The sequence below is a fragment of the Microcaecilia unicolor genome, chromosome 11, assembly GCF_901765095.1.
Source record: "Microcaecilia unicolor chromosome 11, aMicUni1.1, whole genome shotgun sequence".
Lineage (NCBI taxonomy): Eukaryota > Metazoa > Chordata > Amphibia > Gymnophiona > Siphonopidae > Microcaecilia > Microcaecilia unicolor.
The window spans coordinates 97547384-97562684 of NC_044041.1; the positions used below are offsets into that span (position 1 = coordinate 97547384).

The window sequence follows — 15301 nt, forward strand, 5'->3', positions numbered from 1 at the left end:
ATTCACTATACGCAGGTTGTAAAGAGCAAATACTGAGGAAACTTCAAACAGCCCAGAACACAGCAGCCAGACTCATTTTCGGAAAACCAAAATTCGAAAGTGCAAAACCCTTACAAGAGAAGCTACACTGGCTCCCACTTAAGGAACGCATTACTTTTAAAATATGCACATTAGTCCACAAAATTATTCACGGTGAAGCCCCAGCCTACATGTCTGACTTAATAGACCTACCTCCCAGAAACGCTAAAAGATCATCTCGAACTTTCCTTAACCTCCACTTCCCTAATTGCAAAGGAATAAAATACAAGGCACTGCACGCATCAACCTTTTCTTACATAAGCACGCAATTCTGGAATACACTACCATGCAACTTGAAAACGATCCACGAACTAACCAACTTACGCAAACTATTGAAGACTCATCTCTTTGATAAAATTTACTATAAGGATCAAAACACATGAAGTCCACACTCACTGTTCAGAAATACACCAATACATTCTCTTCTGAATTCTCATCCACTGTAATTTTATCACATTTATACTTTTACTCACAGAAAAAAGTTATACCGAATGTTCTCTTGCTAATGTTCTATTACCCTATCAGTTTCCTGTTGTCTCTTTCCACTGTTCCATTGTTCTTTTCCTTTGTCCTATTCCCTAACGATACTTTGACTTTGTCTTCGCATAACTTCTCACAATGTAATTCATAACTGAGTTGTAACAAATCGTACTTCCATCATTTACAATGTATTGTAAGCCACACTGAGCCCGCAAATAGGTGGGAAAATGTGGGATACAAATGCAATAAATAAACAATGCAAACATGCAAACAGTTTTCTGCCTATGTGCCCTTATCTCTGGATACATGTAGAACTTTGTTTCACAGTGCTATCAATCTGGCCTTTTCTCCCTCTTAAACCCTAAATTCACTTATAAAAAAAGTTAAAACATTCATTCTTTTAGATTTTGCTAAGTGATCTGCCATGTTTTGATACGTAATATCTTATATGTTTCACCAAATCTCTGAAAGCACATATGCGCAGTAACAAAATAAAAACAGGACTAGATATGTTTATTGGACCATAATAGCAACAGGGATAGATAGCGGTGATAGCTAACAAAGCTGAAATACTCTGTTTTTCTCTGAGGATAAGCAGGCTTAAATATTCTCACAAGTGGGTAGATGCTATCCCGTGCCATCCGGTTCAGCAAAAATGCCATAGAAAAATTGAGAGCTTTTTGGAATGCGAGCGCCTTCCCGCCCACAGCGCAAATTCGCTGGTTCAGTTTATTTTTCCACGTGAGAAGCGGCTGCATTTCTGCTTTCTTGTCACATGCCCGGTTAGAGCGAATTTGATTGCATTTTGGCGTTTTCTCCTACCCGCTTTCTTCTGTTTTGTTTCCTTAAAAAAAGTGCCTTTCATTTCTTAGTTTTGCCCCGCATCTAAGTTTCCTTTCTTTTTTTGGCACGGGCTGTTTTTAAGTCTGCTCAGTTGGGTCTCTTTTTGTGCCTTTTACCCTTTTTTCAGGCACCATCACAACTTTTAATTTGGCTGAATCGATTTTTCCTTCCATGTCCACGAAGTCTCGTAGTGGCTTCAAGCGTTGTACCCAATGAAACCGGACCATCTCTGGGAAGGACACCCATTCGTGATGTCTTCAGTGCCTTTGGGCCTGACGATAGCCCTGCCAAGTGTTTCCTTTGTCTGAGTGGGAAGAACAGGACCCAGGTCTCCTGGGAGGCTTAATTCAAGAAACTTTTTGGAGCCCGGTCCAGTTCTTCAACATCGGTATCTTGGTCAGAGGCGTTGGCATTGACTTTGACTGTTGCACTGGCACCATGAGTCACGGTAAGAGTGGCTGCTTCGAGACCCCAAGACACTGGGAGCAGTGAGGCGTCAAGAGGGTCTCCACCTGTCTCGAGGCCTCCTGCTATGCAGGCCCCCTGGGACCGTCCATTGTTGGACCTGACCCTAAGCGACGTGAGGATTCGACGTCGTCCTCGTTGGCACCGAGGAGCATGGGTGATGTGTATCAGGCAAAGGCCAAGAAGCACTGTCACCAATCTCCATCGATACTTGGTGCTGGGATCTTCGGGGCGCCGAGGGATTCGACACCCGAGAAGCATTGGTGCCGGGAGGACAGCTCCCCTTCCATCCAGGAGGTGCTGATGCGTGCCATTGGCCCCGGCGATTCTGCAGCCTGCACCCCAGCTAGTCCCGCAGTCTTTCCTGATGGTGATCCTCTATGAGCGCATCTGGGCCTTGCTCACTGAGCTGCTAGATGGCCTTATGCAGTGATGTGTGTCGGTATCGGGGGTACTGCACCAGCCATACCTCCTGCTGCAGGCCCGCCTGGCCCTCAGCCAGCAGTGCAGCCTCTGACACTGGTGCCGCTCGCTGCTCTGGTTTCAGCTGCCACCCAGGCCGGCACCCCTTCGATGTTGGTGGCGGAAGCTTCGCCGGAGTCTAGAGGGAAACCGGCTTCTTGACACTGCTCTCAAGGACATGGCTACTCAGCATAGAGGCGGCCTTGTCTCAGATATCCCCTAGGGAAGTGCTATCTGATACTGAAGAGGAGCACTCATAGGAATCAGAAGAGGATCCCAGATACGTCTCCGATGAGCTCTATGAAATTTCTTCTGAGCCCTCCGCTCCACCTGAGAAGAGACTATCTTCACCTGAGAGCCTCTCTTTCACATCTTTTGTACAGGGAATAGCTGAAGCATTCCATTCCCCTTAGAAGTGGAGGATGAACCCAGGGCTAAGATGCTTGAGGTCCTGGACTACACCTCCCCTCCTAAGCAGGTAGTGACGGCTCCTCTCCACGAGGTACTCAAGGTAGTCCTTGTACGGAACGGGCATCACCTCTGTCTGTCCCGGTGATCCCCAAGAAAATTGACACGTATGATATCTACGGGGAGCCTGGTTTTGTGAGGTCTCAGTTATCGCATGACTGCATGGTGGTGGACTGCACTCTCAAGAGAGCCAAGAGTACTAGGGACTCTACCTGAGCTCCCCCAGTCAGAGAAGCTAGGCACTGGACTTCTTTGGGAGGAAGATGTCAGGCCTCTTTCTCATCGCCTGTATCCAGTCATACCAACTCTTCACGAGCGTGTACTTACGGAATTCGGTGCAACAGCTGTCAGACTTGGTTGATGCACTCCCTCCGAAGCAGGCCGAGCTGTTTCACCAGTTGGTCAAGCAGCAGATGTTCTTGGCCAGGGCACCTATGACACTTTTGACATGGCATCTCTGCCCAAGGTATAGCAATACGCAGACTCTCTTGGCCGCGTGTTTCTGACCTGGAACATTCTGTTCAGCAGAGGTTGGCGGATGCCCCTTTACAGGAGGATAACCTTTTTGGAGAGAAGGTTGAGGAGGTCGTTGACCAAATGAAGAAGCTTACTGATACTATCTCTTCTCTGTCCCATTGGGAGTTTTCTGCATTTGCTTCCTCATCTAGGAGGTATTTGTCAAGTTGCGGAGTGCTCCCTATTACTACTCTAGGTGTAGGTACACTCCTGCGGCTCGCCAGCTTGCTCAGGCTCAGCCGCAGTGCTCTCATTCTTGTCAACAGCGTGCATCAAAGGCTCCTACTGCTCCCCAGCAAAAGCAAGGGACAAGCTTTTGACTGGCTCCAGCAGAGCATAGCCGTGGTCAAAGTGTCCGTCCTGGATGACTTGCCGGTTGGGGAGGAGGTTAATGTTTTTTCACCAAAGGTGGCCCCTCATAACTACTACTACTACTTAACATTTCTACCTCAGATTGGTTGGTTCTTCAAATAGTCCGGCTCGGATACACCCTCAATTTGCTTTCCAAACCTTCAGATTGTCTACCGAGAGCCCATTCTTTCAGCTCTCAGCACAAGCAGGTACTTGCAGAGGAATTCTCTGCCCTTCTCAAGGACCATGCAGTTGAATCCGTTCCACCAGGGGAAGAAGAACAGGGATTCTATTCCAGGTACTTCCTTGTACAGAAAAAGACAGGGGAGATGCGCCCATCCTAGACATAAGGATTGGCATAAGATTTCTAGTCTGTAAAAAGTTCAGGATGGTTTCTCTGGGCACCCTTCTTGCCATGATTCAGGAAATGACTGGCTATGCTCTCTGTACTTGAAGGATGCATATACACACATCCTGATACCTCCAGCCCACCAGAAGTATCTTCAGTTTTGGCTAGGAACACATCTTTCAGTACTGCGTGTTCCCTTTTGGCCTCATGCCAACTCCCAGGGTCTTTACTGAGTGTCTAGCAGTAGTTGCAGCATTGCTACACAGACTGGGAGTTCATGTGTTCCCTTATCTCGACAATTGGCTGATGAAGAATACCTCAGAGATGGTGCTCGAGAGTCCATGTTGATGACAATTTGGGTGCTGGAACTACTAGGGTTCATTATCAACTTCCCCAAATCCTATCTCCATCCTGTTCAACAATTGGAATTCATAGGAGCCCTGCTCGATACGAGGATTGTCCAGGCCTACCTCCTGGAGATGCATGCAGACAATCTTCTTTCCCTAGCATCCAGGGTTCGGTCATCGCAGCAGGTCACAGCTCGGCAGATGTTGAGATTGCTCCATAGTATATATTTCACCCATGGCACGCCTGCACATGATATCTGCTCAATGGACCCTAGCTTCTCAGTGGTACCAAGCCATGGCAAGTCTAGAAGATGTCATCCAAGTGTCCCTGGAGTTTCTGCACTCTCTTCAATGGTGGACAGTTCGGTCCAATTTGACCTTGGGACTTCCATTCCAAATTCCTCATCCACAAAAGGTGCTGATGACAGATGCATCTCTCCTGGGACGGGGAGCTCATGTAGATGGGCTTCACACTCAAGGAGCTTGGTCCCTCCAGGAAATGAATCTTCAGATCAATCTCCTGGAGCTCCGAGCGATCTGGAACACTCTAAAGGCTTTCAGAGATGGCTGTCCCATCAAATTATTCCCATTCAAACAGACAATCAGGTTGCAATGTATTACACCAACAAGCAGGGGGGCACCGGATCTTGCCCTCTGTGTCAGTCAGTGGTCCAGATGTGGCATTTGGGCTCACCAAACATGGCATGTTTCTCTAAGCCACTTATCTGCGTGCTTAAACAACGACCTGTCCGACAGGCTGAGCAGGATAATGCAACCACACGAGTGGTCTCTAAATATAGGCATAGCCCACAAGATCTTCCGAGCATGGGGCACCCCCTTGGTGGATCTTTTTGCCACTCAGCTCAACCACAAGATCTTTCAGTCCTGTTCCAGGCTTCAGGCCCAAGACAGACTAGCGTCAGACACCTTCCTTCTTCATTGGTGGACAGGCCTTCTGTATGCATATCCTCCAGTACCTCTAGTGGGATAGACTTTGTTGAAACTCATGCAAGACCACGGAACCGTGATTCTGATCACACCCTACTGGCTGCAACAGATTTGGTTCCCTCTTCTGGAATTGTCTTCCAAAGAACCGTGGAGATTGGAGTGTTTTCTGACCCTCATTACACAGGACGATGGGTCACTTCTACATCCCAACCTCCAGTCTCTGGCTCTCACAGACTGGATGTTGAGAGCCTTGAATTTGCTTCCTTGGGTCTTTTGGAGGTCGTGTCCCGGGTCTTGCTTCCAGGAAAGATTCCTCTAAGAAGTGTTATCCTTTTAAATGGAGGAGGTTTGCCGTCTGGTGTGACAGCAAGGCCACAGACCCTGCTTGAATACCTTCTACACTTGTCTGGCCTCAAGACCAACTCTGTAAGGGCTCACCTTAGTGCAATTAGTGCTTAACATCAACGTTAGTTGTATGCTTCATGAGAGGTTTGCTTTTGTCAAAGCCCCTGTCAAACCTCCACCAGTGTCATAGGATCTCAGTGTTGTTCTCACTCAGTTGATGAAAGCTCCTTGAAAGCCACTGAATTCCTGCTATTTGTAGTACTTGACCTGGAAGGTTATTTGCTTGGTGGCTGTTACTTCAGGTTATAGGGTCAGTGAGTTTCAGGTCTTAGTAGTGGATGCACCTTATATACTAAGTTTCATCACAACAGAGTAGTCCTCCGCATGCATCCTAAGTTCCTGCCGAAGGTGTCAAGAGTTCCATCTGAACCAATCGATTGTCAACATTCTTTCCCTGACCTCATGCCCATCCTAGCAAAAGCAGCTTGCACACCTTGGACTGCAAGAGAGCGTTGGCCTTTTACATGGAGCGGACAAAGCCCATCAGATAGTCCGCCCAGCTTTTTGTTTCTTTTGATTCCAACAGGATGGGGGTCGCCATCAGGAAGCAAACCATATCCAGTTGGTTAGCAGATTGCATCTCCTTTGCTTATGCGCAGGCTGGGCTGACTTTGGAAAGTCATGTCACGGCTCATAATATCAGAGCCATGGCTGTTTCAGTAGCCTACTTGGTCAGCATCTATTGAAGAGATTTGCAAGGCTGCGACGTGGTCTTCAGTCCACACATTCACGTCTCACTACTACCTTGAGCAGGACACTTGTTTGGGTCTAGAATCCAGCTCCACCCTCCTAGGCCCGATTTATTCTGTTCCAGGCTGCACTGTCATTTAATTTGTATATTGTTTCAGGTTAATCTGCTTTAAGTCCTCGCCATTGCAAGGCCCAATTGACTAGTGTTTGTTTGTTTTGGGTGAACCTGGATGCTTGGGATTCTCCACTTGTGAGAATATTGGAGCCTGCTTGTTCTCAGAGAAAGCAAAGATACTTACCTGTAGCAAGTATTCTCCAAGGACAGCTGGCTTCATATTCTCACAGTCCCACCCACGTTCCCTTTTATATTTTTATTTGGTATTTTGCTTTTGTATTAAACTGAACCGTCACGTTCGCGCTGCGGACGGGAAGGCACTCAACGCTGTTTGCGCTCTAAAAAGCTCTCAATTTCTCTATTGCATTTTTGCCGAACTGGGCAACATGAGATGGCGTCTACTTACTTGTGAGAATATGAAGCTTGCTGTCCTCGGAGAATACCTGCTACAGGTAAGTATCTTCGCTTTCTCTACAGTTTCTATAATTTCTCACTCCCCACAAACATTTTTGATAGACTTCCTTGATAATGTTTACTGTTTTAAAGAAGCTGTTGAGTGTGCTTGTAACTTTTTAAAAAGCCTGTATTATTTGTGTAAGATCTGCTGAATGAAAAAAATGTTTTGATAATCTGACAGTGCTTTTCTGTACATATATGGTACTTTTAAAGCATTTGCTCCCCCCTTGTGCTCTCTCTTCACTTTGTCTCAGTAGTTTCCACCTGTTCCTTGGGGATTCAGCTTTGTTGAAATCTGCATCATCTGAGGGTGTGAGACTCTGAAATTTAAATTCCCTTTCATCTAGCTCAGGCATCCAGTAGCAGCTCTTGATTGAGGGATTAGGAGATTGACTTCAGGTCCGTGGTGGTGGGGGGGGGGGGGGGGGGGTCCTTGAGGGTGTCTGTTTTAAACTGTATTTTTCAATCTTTTGTCGGTTGTGGCTATTCTAGCACTGGGTTCACTTTATTGTGGCATACCATCATCTTCTTGCTCCTCAGGATTGCTTTAAGCCAGCCAGATGAATTGGGTGAATTACATTTCTTACAACTGCTGCCTTCTAGGCTGGATTTCCTTTGAAATTGAAAACTAGAGGCTCCATAGCCCTATGAGCTCTGTCTGCTCCATGTTTTGACTTCAAAAGAAAGTTGACACATGAGGAGGAGGTAGCATCAAGTCCTGCTGTTTACTTCTTCTGCTAGTCAGAGGGGATAGCATAGGGGGAGACAGATTAGGGCTTTTCTGCTGGCAGTGACGCTTTGAACTGCCACCCTCTTTTTGCACAGCAAAACATTTGTTGCACACCTGATGTTCCTCTGCTGTACAGCAGTTCTGAGGGGCACCATTTGTGTTGAAAACTTTTGATCTAGAATGTGGCCAGCAGATTTAACTTTTGATAGCTGGTATTACCTTCCACCTGGGTGCTATAAACTATCCCTTTGCCTGTGGAACTGGTTTGTGTGCCCGGAAATCAGATCTACTTAGCACAACTACTGAGCTTTTGAGCCCGCCCATTACTAAAAGATATGGTCAAGGGAGACCAATAAGTTACCTAGGAAAGGTTATTTCTGTCATTCCTATGTTTTTCTTAAAGTGTTTTTATTTCCATTTCTGGGTTAGACCTCCTGCTCTCTTTGAGCATATCACAAACCACATGAAGGAGAAGAGAGGCTGTACTTCTGGTACCATTGTGAACATGTGATTAAAGGGCAGTTTCTTCATTGAAGTTTACAGGGAAATTCTCTTGTAATATTAAGAGCTGGATGTGCCCCTACATCAGCCCCATTCTGGCTAAAACAGAATGGGTGTCATGGTGGAGTTTGAGAAATAGTTATGGGGTGTTTTCTTTAAATGGTTGCCCTCTTTTCTTTATCTTTTAAAGGGGGGGGGGGTAATTTTATAAAGGCTTTTATATGCTTTTGTGTTTATAAGATGCTTCTAAAAAATGGTTTTACCCCCAGTGTTCAAGTACATGCTGTGATACACAGGTGTGCAATTGTATAGGACCTGAGTGTAGCCATGTTTGTAGGTGGAGTCATGAAGTAAATGCATAAAATACTTGCCTCTCACATGCTTCAGCCACATACATTTGCACCAGCTCTTGAACTGGTGTAAATGTCTGCAGTTGTACTATAGCCATGATTTTAGTTGATTTTGTGCTGGTATTTTAAAAAGACCCATAGGTTTAAAACATGCATATGTTTGGCCTCCCAACCCAGTTGACTTTCTAGAATCAAAAAGGGGGAGTTTCCTTTTTTTTTTTTTGCTTTTTTTTCTAGCTCAACATATGAAATATTGGTTTCACTGGCTATTTGCTCATTGTAATACAGTGTTTGACTAAAAATAACAGAAGATATTAGTAAGTGTTCAGTGTTGAGTAAAAAAAATTTTCCCCTCCATATTTTCACTTGTTTATTTTCATTTTCACCTTCTCCCCTTTCCAGAAACTTGTACATTTGATAATGTGTTTTTTTCCTCCTGCCAGGTGGTAGAATCGTGTCCTCCAAGCCTTTTGCACCTCTGAATTTTAGAATAAATAGTCGAAACTTGAGCGGTAAGATTCCACCTTAACACTCTTTTACTTTGCATAAGTGTAGCATTGATAAAATTCTCCAGGAACATCAGGGTAAACAACTGTTCTGATATACTTTGCAGAAGTAGAAAGAGACAGTTTTAATGCTAAATCATTAATTATGGTTTGTGGGCAGTATTCACTTTGAAGTAAGATATAGGTAGATAATTAGTCTCATTTTCTTGATACAGCCTGGTTTGAGAGGTTAATAAATACACCACATCCAGGATACGACTTATATCATGCTGCTGTTTCTCAAAGTATGAGAGAGCAAGGTTTCTGGAATTTCTGCTGCACTGAGCAAGATGGTTTACAGCAAACATAGAAAAATAATAAAACAGATAAACGTAGATCCTGTAAGACAGATCTAGAAACAAGGAATACATCTCATGCCTCCCTGTGATGTGCTCATGTCAGAAGGCCTGTATACAGAAAAATGCAATAAGGTGGCACAGTATAAACACTAACTTCGCTGTACCATAAAAATGTTGGAATTATGACTTTAAGAGAATAGCGATGATTCTGTACAACATATCAAAAGGCAGAACTTCAAATAATTGAGAAGTGCAGTCGTACCAGGTAAAGAAGTCAGAAAGATGTAGATGAATTCATGAGGTAGTTATTAAGCTCCTAAGTTAATGCATTTTACTGCAGCAGTATTTAGTGTGAGAGTCACTAACTTGTTCTCAGGCCATAACTTGGTTAGCTCCGATATGTGAGATCTTGTGGTAGCTGGGACAGACAGACAAGTGTTTAGAATTAACATTTCAGTTATTCTGCCTCGCCTAGCAAGAGCCCGGTTTCCACTATAAAAGAAATGGCTCATCCATTGACTTATATAGTATATTTTAAATTAAGGCTGTTTCTGACAGTATTTCCTGCACATCACGATAGTGTTTTAAACAGAATAAAGAGGCAGAGAATATGCCAAGATCTGGTTGGTGGGCGCACTATTGTACTTTGTTTTCTCCGAGGACAAGCAGGATAAGATATTCTTACATTTGGGTGGGGTGATGTCATCCAACTGAGCCCATTCAGGAATGCTTCTCAGTTTATAAATAACTTTAAAGAGCACTGCATTGCACATGTGCACGTTTGTCTGCCTGTTTCTGCCACGCAGGACCTAGCTAACCTCAATTTATTTCCACAGACTAAGTTGGATGTGATTTTCAGTGCTCTCCTCAGCTCGTGTCTCGAGAGTTCAACCGTTACCCTGAATTTCTATTTTTTGTTTTATAAGTCCTGTTGCTGCTATGTGTGACTGTGGATTCCCAATAAAATTTCCTAGTTAGGTTTTTTGGCACTTTTTTAAATTGTTCCTGGCTTTAAGAAGTGTGCCAGTTGTAACAGGACCATCATGGTTACTCATAATTGGTGTGTGCAACGCCTGGGACCTGATCACAAGTCTTCCTCCTGTAATATCTGTTCACAGCTTTTATTTATTTATTTTCAGCTTGCTATACTGCCTTTAACTGATGAAGCAGGACAAAACGGTTTCAGTCTAAATAACATAAATGAAAAGAACTACAAAATATGATAAGGAAGGCACCATTCATACCAACAGATAAGTACAACAGGCCCCCTTACCTCTTAGTTGTTCTGTCTGTTTGCCTGTCCTATTTAGATTGTGAGCTCTTTGAGCAGGGACTGTCTTTTCATGTATGGTGTACAGCGCTGCATATGCCTTGTAGCGCTATAGAAGTGATAAGTAGTAGTAGTAGTTAAAATTTTATATAGGATCTGGTATGCTACAACCTTCAAAGACCCCCAAATCAATCCGAGTAAGCCTGATCAAAGAGCCAGGTTTTGATGGCAGTGTTACAGTTTTTACTACTACTACTACTACTTATCATTTCTATAGCGCTACTAGACGTACGCAGTGATGTACACTTGAACATGAAGAGACAGTCCCTGCTCAAAGAGCTCACAATCTAAATAGGACAGGCAAACAGACAGAACAACTAAGGAGTAAGGGAATTAAAGAGGTCTGGAGGAGCCTGTTGTACTTACCTGTCGGTATGAATGGAACCTGTCGTTTCTTTCTCTATAATATCAGCAAAATTCGCCTTTTCCTTTCTGAGCACGCTACCAGAACCCTCATCCACACTCTTATCACCTCTCGCATAGACTGTTGCAACTTGCTTCTTACAGGTCTCCTACTTAGCCATCTCTCTCCTCTTCAATCTGTTCAAAATTCTGCTGCATGACTAATATTCCGCCAGTGTCGTTATGCTCATATTAGCCCTCTCCTCAAGTCACTTCACTGGCTTCCTATCCGTTTCCGCATACAGTTCAAACTCCTCTTATTGACCTATAAGTGCATTCACTCTGCAGCTCCTCAGTACCTCTCCACTCTCATCTCTCCCTACATTCCTCCCTGGGAACTCCATTCACTGGGTAAATCTCTCTTATTTACACCCTTCTCCTCCATTGCTAACTCTATTGCTAACTTCCTTTTATCTTGCTGCACCATATGCCTAGATTAGACTTCCTGAGCCGGTATGTCAAGCTCCATCTCTGGCCGTCTTCAAATCTAAACTAAAAGCCCACCTTTTTGATGCTGCTTTTAACTCCTAACCCTTATTCACTTTGTTCAGAACCCTTATTTTTTCATCCTCACTTTAATATTCCCTTATCTCTTGTTTGTTCTGTCTGTCTGCCCTAATTAGATTGTAAGCTCTGTCGAGCAGGGATTGTCTCTTCATGTTCAAGTGTACAGCACTGCGTACGTCTAGTAGCGCTTTAGAAATGATGGCAGTGTTACAGTTTTTGATGGAGAGTTCATCCCATTCTGTCAAAGGCAACTCATTCCAGAGTGTGGGAGCAGTGAAAAAGAAAGCACAGTGATGTGTAGTTTTGTAGTGAGCCACACATGGACTGTGCAGATCCTGTCTGTGATCATGTATGCACTGAGGTGTGTAAGGCATTGTCAGGTGGTTAAGATAGACTGGCACCCCTATATGATAAGCCTTAAACATAAGAAGTAGAATCTTGAAGAGGTACCAAAAGTCGTGAAAAACAGCGTGAAGGGATTATTTGTGCAGTAAGTCTGGTCCATTGGCTTTGACTCTGGGATCTGCATCAGATGCTGGGGACAAATCGGCCTCAAGAGTATGTCAACCACCCTCGACATTGAACTTTGATAGAAGTCATTGGGATTGGGCATCCTCCATTCTTTGGAGGAAGAGGAAGTTTTCGTCGTCACTCTGATTGGCACCAAGGGATGCAGAGGCAGAAAGATGGGTGGAGGCTAAGTCACTGACATTGATTCCTCTTGAGGTGAGATGCCAAGAGCATCAAGGCACCAAAGTCACTGGTGCCTTCGAAGTGCCCCAAATGTGAGGGTAGGTCACTCAGCTTAATATTGGAGGGGGTGCACCAGCCTCTAAGGAGCCAAGAGCTTCTGATACACCCCAAGTGTCTCTAAAGGATGTGCTCACATCGACTAAGTCCTGGTCTTTGTCAATGGCAGCTCTAAAGGAGCATCTCCTGCACAGGTTCAATGAAATATATAGAACACTTCTTTGTGCAGCAAGAAGCTGTGGTTTAGGACATAAATGCCAAGACTTGAGATGATGCAGCTCATACTAAAACCCCGTGCATTGATTGCATGTTGTGCATTAACACTTAGGCCTTGAAGAACTTTGAGGTTGGTGCACATTGTGCCAGTGTTGGTCTTCAAGTCTTCAGGGGAGAAAGCTTCCTCCAACACCCCAGAGGTCCCTTTATCTTGAAGGCTCGGACCTAGGCCTCACCACGCTGTCATTTGTTCAAGGCAGGCAGAAGCTCAGAGTCTCCTGCTGAGTACGTTCATGAGTTGAATTCTGATCGCTCCTGGATATCTGGAGAACATCCAGAGGTCTTCTCCGAGGAAGGGTTCATCGGTCTACCGTAAGATCTTTTTCCATCACATGAGAAGCAAAACTCTCCCCCCGAAGACCTCTCTTTCTTTGATTTTTTTTTTTTGTTGTTGTTATGGAGATGGCCAAGTCTGTTATATTTCAGTTGGAGACGGAGGATGAGTCCAGGGCAGAAACTTTGGACATCTTCCAGTTCAATACCATAAAGGAAGCTGTGGCAGTGCCCATGCATAGAATCCTTAAGCAAGTACAGAGGACAATGTGGGAGCACCCCCCCCCCCCCCCAACCCCAGTACAGCAAGTGAACAAGGTTGGTCAACTGTTATAGAGTTAAAAAGGCTTTGGGATTCAAGAAGCTCTAGCTTTCTCCTCATTCCATGATGATCAAATCCACTCTCAGAGGAGCCAAGAGTAGAGAGACTCATTCTTGCAATGCCCCAGGGAGGAAGTTGAGGATCTTTGAAGTCTTCTGAGAAAATGTTTTTCCAGAATGCTATTCTTAAATCCTGCATAGTTACTAGTTCTTAATGAGCATGCAGTTGTGAAACATTGTGCACAGTTGGGCAGAGTTCGCTCACACACTTATAAAGACATAATAGCCATATTGAGTCAGACTGATGATCCAGTTAACCCACTATCCTGCTTCCAAACATGGCCAATCCAGGTCACAGGTACCTGGGAGAATCCCAAAGAACAGCAAGATTCTATGCTACCAATTCCAGGCTTTCCCCATACAGTATCTAAATAGTAGATTATGGACTTTTCCTCCAGGAACTTGTCTAAACCTTTTTTAAACCCAGGTACTCTGATCTTACCACATCCTCCAGCAACAAGTTCCAGATCTTAACTAGTCAATGAGTGAAAAAATATTTTCTCCAATTTGTTTTAAAATTATTACCATTTAACTTCATGGAGTCGTCATACTTTTTAGTAAACCATCAATTCACATTTAACCATTGTACTCCACACAGGATTTTGTAAATCCCTATAATATCCACTCCCCCCATCTCTATCTCTAATGATTTTCTCATATAAGAGGAGTTCCATCCCCTTAGTCATTTTGGTTGTCCTTCTTTGAACCTTTTCTAATTCTGATATATCTTTTTTGAGATACAGGGTCCAGAATTGTATACAGTATTCAAGGCGAGATTGCACATAGAGCCCTTCAGAGGCATTATAATAATCTTTATCTCTTATTCCCCCTTTACTCCTTGATGAAACAGTCCCACTGATTGCCTCACAGGCTTTCTGTTTCTGATATTCTTGAAAAAAAAGCTGTCACTTTGAATTTTTGCCTCTACGGGAAGTTTCTCTTCAAATTCTCTTTTAGGCTTCTTATCAATGATTTGCATCTACTTTCCAGTGCTTATGCTGCTGCTTGTTTTCTTTGTTTGGACTATTTCGATTTTTTGAAAGATATTCTTTTGACTCTAATAGCCTTTTTCCCTGCACCTTTTAACCATGTTGCCTGTCGTTTGCTCTTCTTTCCATCTTTTTTAATATGTAGAAGACATTTTATCTGGGTTTCCAAATGGTATTTTTAAACAACATCCATGCCTGATTTCAAGTCCTAACATTTGCAGCTACTACTCTTAGCTTTTTTTTTTTTTTTTTAAATCATTTTCCTAACTTTGTCATAATTACCCTTTTGAAAATTAAATACTGCTACAGTAGATTTCCTTAGTGTTTTCACTCCCATTATTAACTCAAATTTGATCATGTTATGATGACTGTTTCCTAGCAGACCCAATACATTTACCTCTGGCAAAAAGTCCTGCTTTCCACTAAGGACTAGATTTAAAATAGCTCCTCTTCTTGTTGGGTTCTGCACCAGTAGCTCCCAGAAGCAGTCATTTGTTTTGCCTAGAATTTTACCTCCCTGGATAGGTGTTACATTTATCCATTCAATATTAGGGCAAATTAAATCAATTTTTCCCTTGAGTACATCCCCTGATTAAGCATAAATGAAACAAAGGGTCCTTGTCAGCCAACATATGGAGACATCAACACTGACAATCTATTGGAAATTCAGATAAGTTCAACAGTTTGAAATGGTTATAGTATGTATATACGAAGTAATATAGTAATTGATGGCAGATAAAGACCTGAACAGTCCATCCAGTTTCCCAACTGTCACACTCATCATCAATTCATGGTTAAATCAACAATGAATATGATGTAAATTCTCTGAGGACAAGCAGGCGGCTTGTTCTCACATGTGGGTCGACGTCCATGGCGGTCCAGGAACGGAGATTTTTCCACAAAGCTTTGCGACAGCTACCAGAGCACGGGATGGACGCACTGCGCATGCGCGGCCATCTTCCCGCCCACACACATCCGTTCCCGCCTCAGTTTTT

General features: G+C 43.8%; 1 protein-coding gene across 2 annotated transcripts in view; it reads left to right on the forward strand.

Annotated features, from left to right (window-relative positions):
• Window positions 1–15301, forward strand: part of DOT1L (DOT1 like histone lysine methyltransferase) — a 642515-nt gene that overhangs the window by 358682 nt on the left and 268532 nt on the right. For both annotated transcript variants that reach the window (XM_030219845.1, XM_030219846.1), the window contains exon 10: window positions 8998–9066. In XM_030219845.1, the coding sequence (XP_030075705.1) occupies window positions 8998–9066 (69 nt within the window). The remainder of the gene's footprint in view (window positions 1–8997; window positions 9067–15301) is intronic.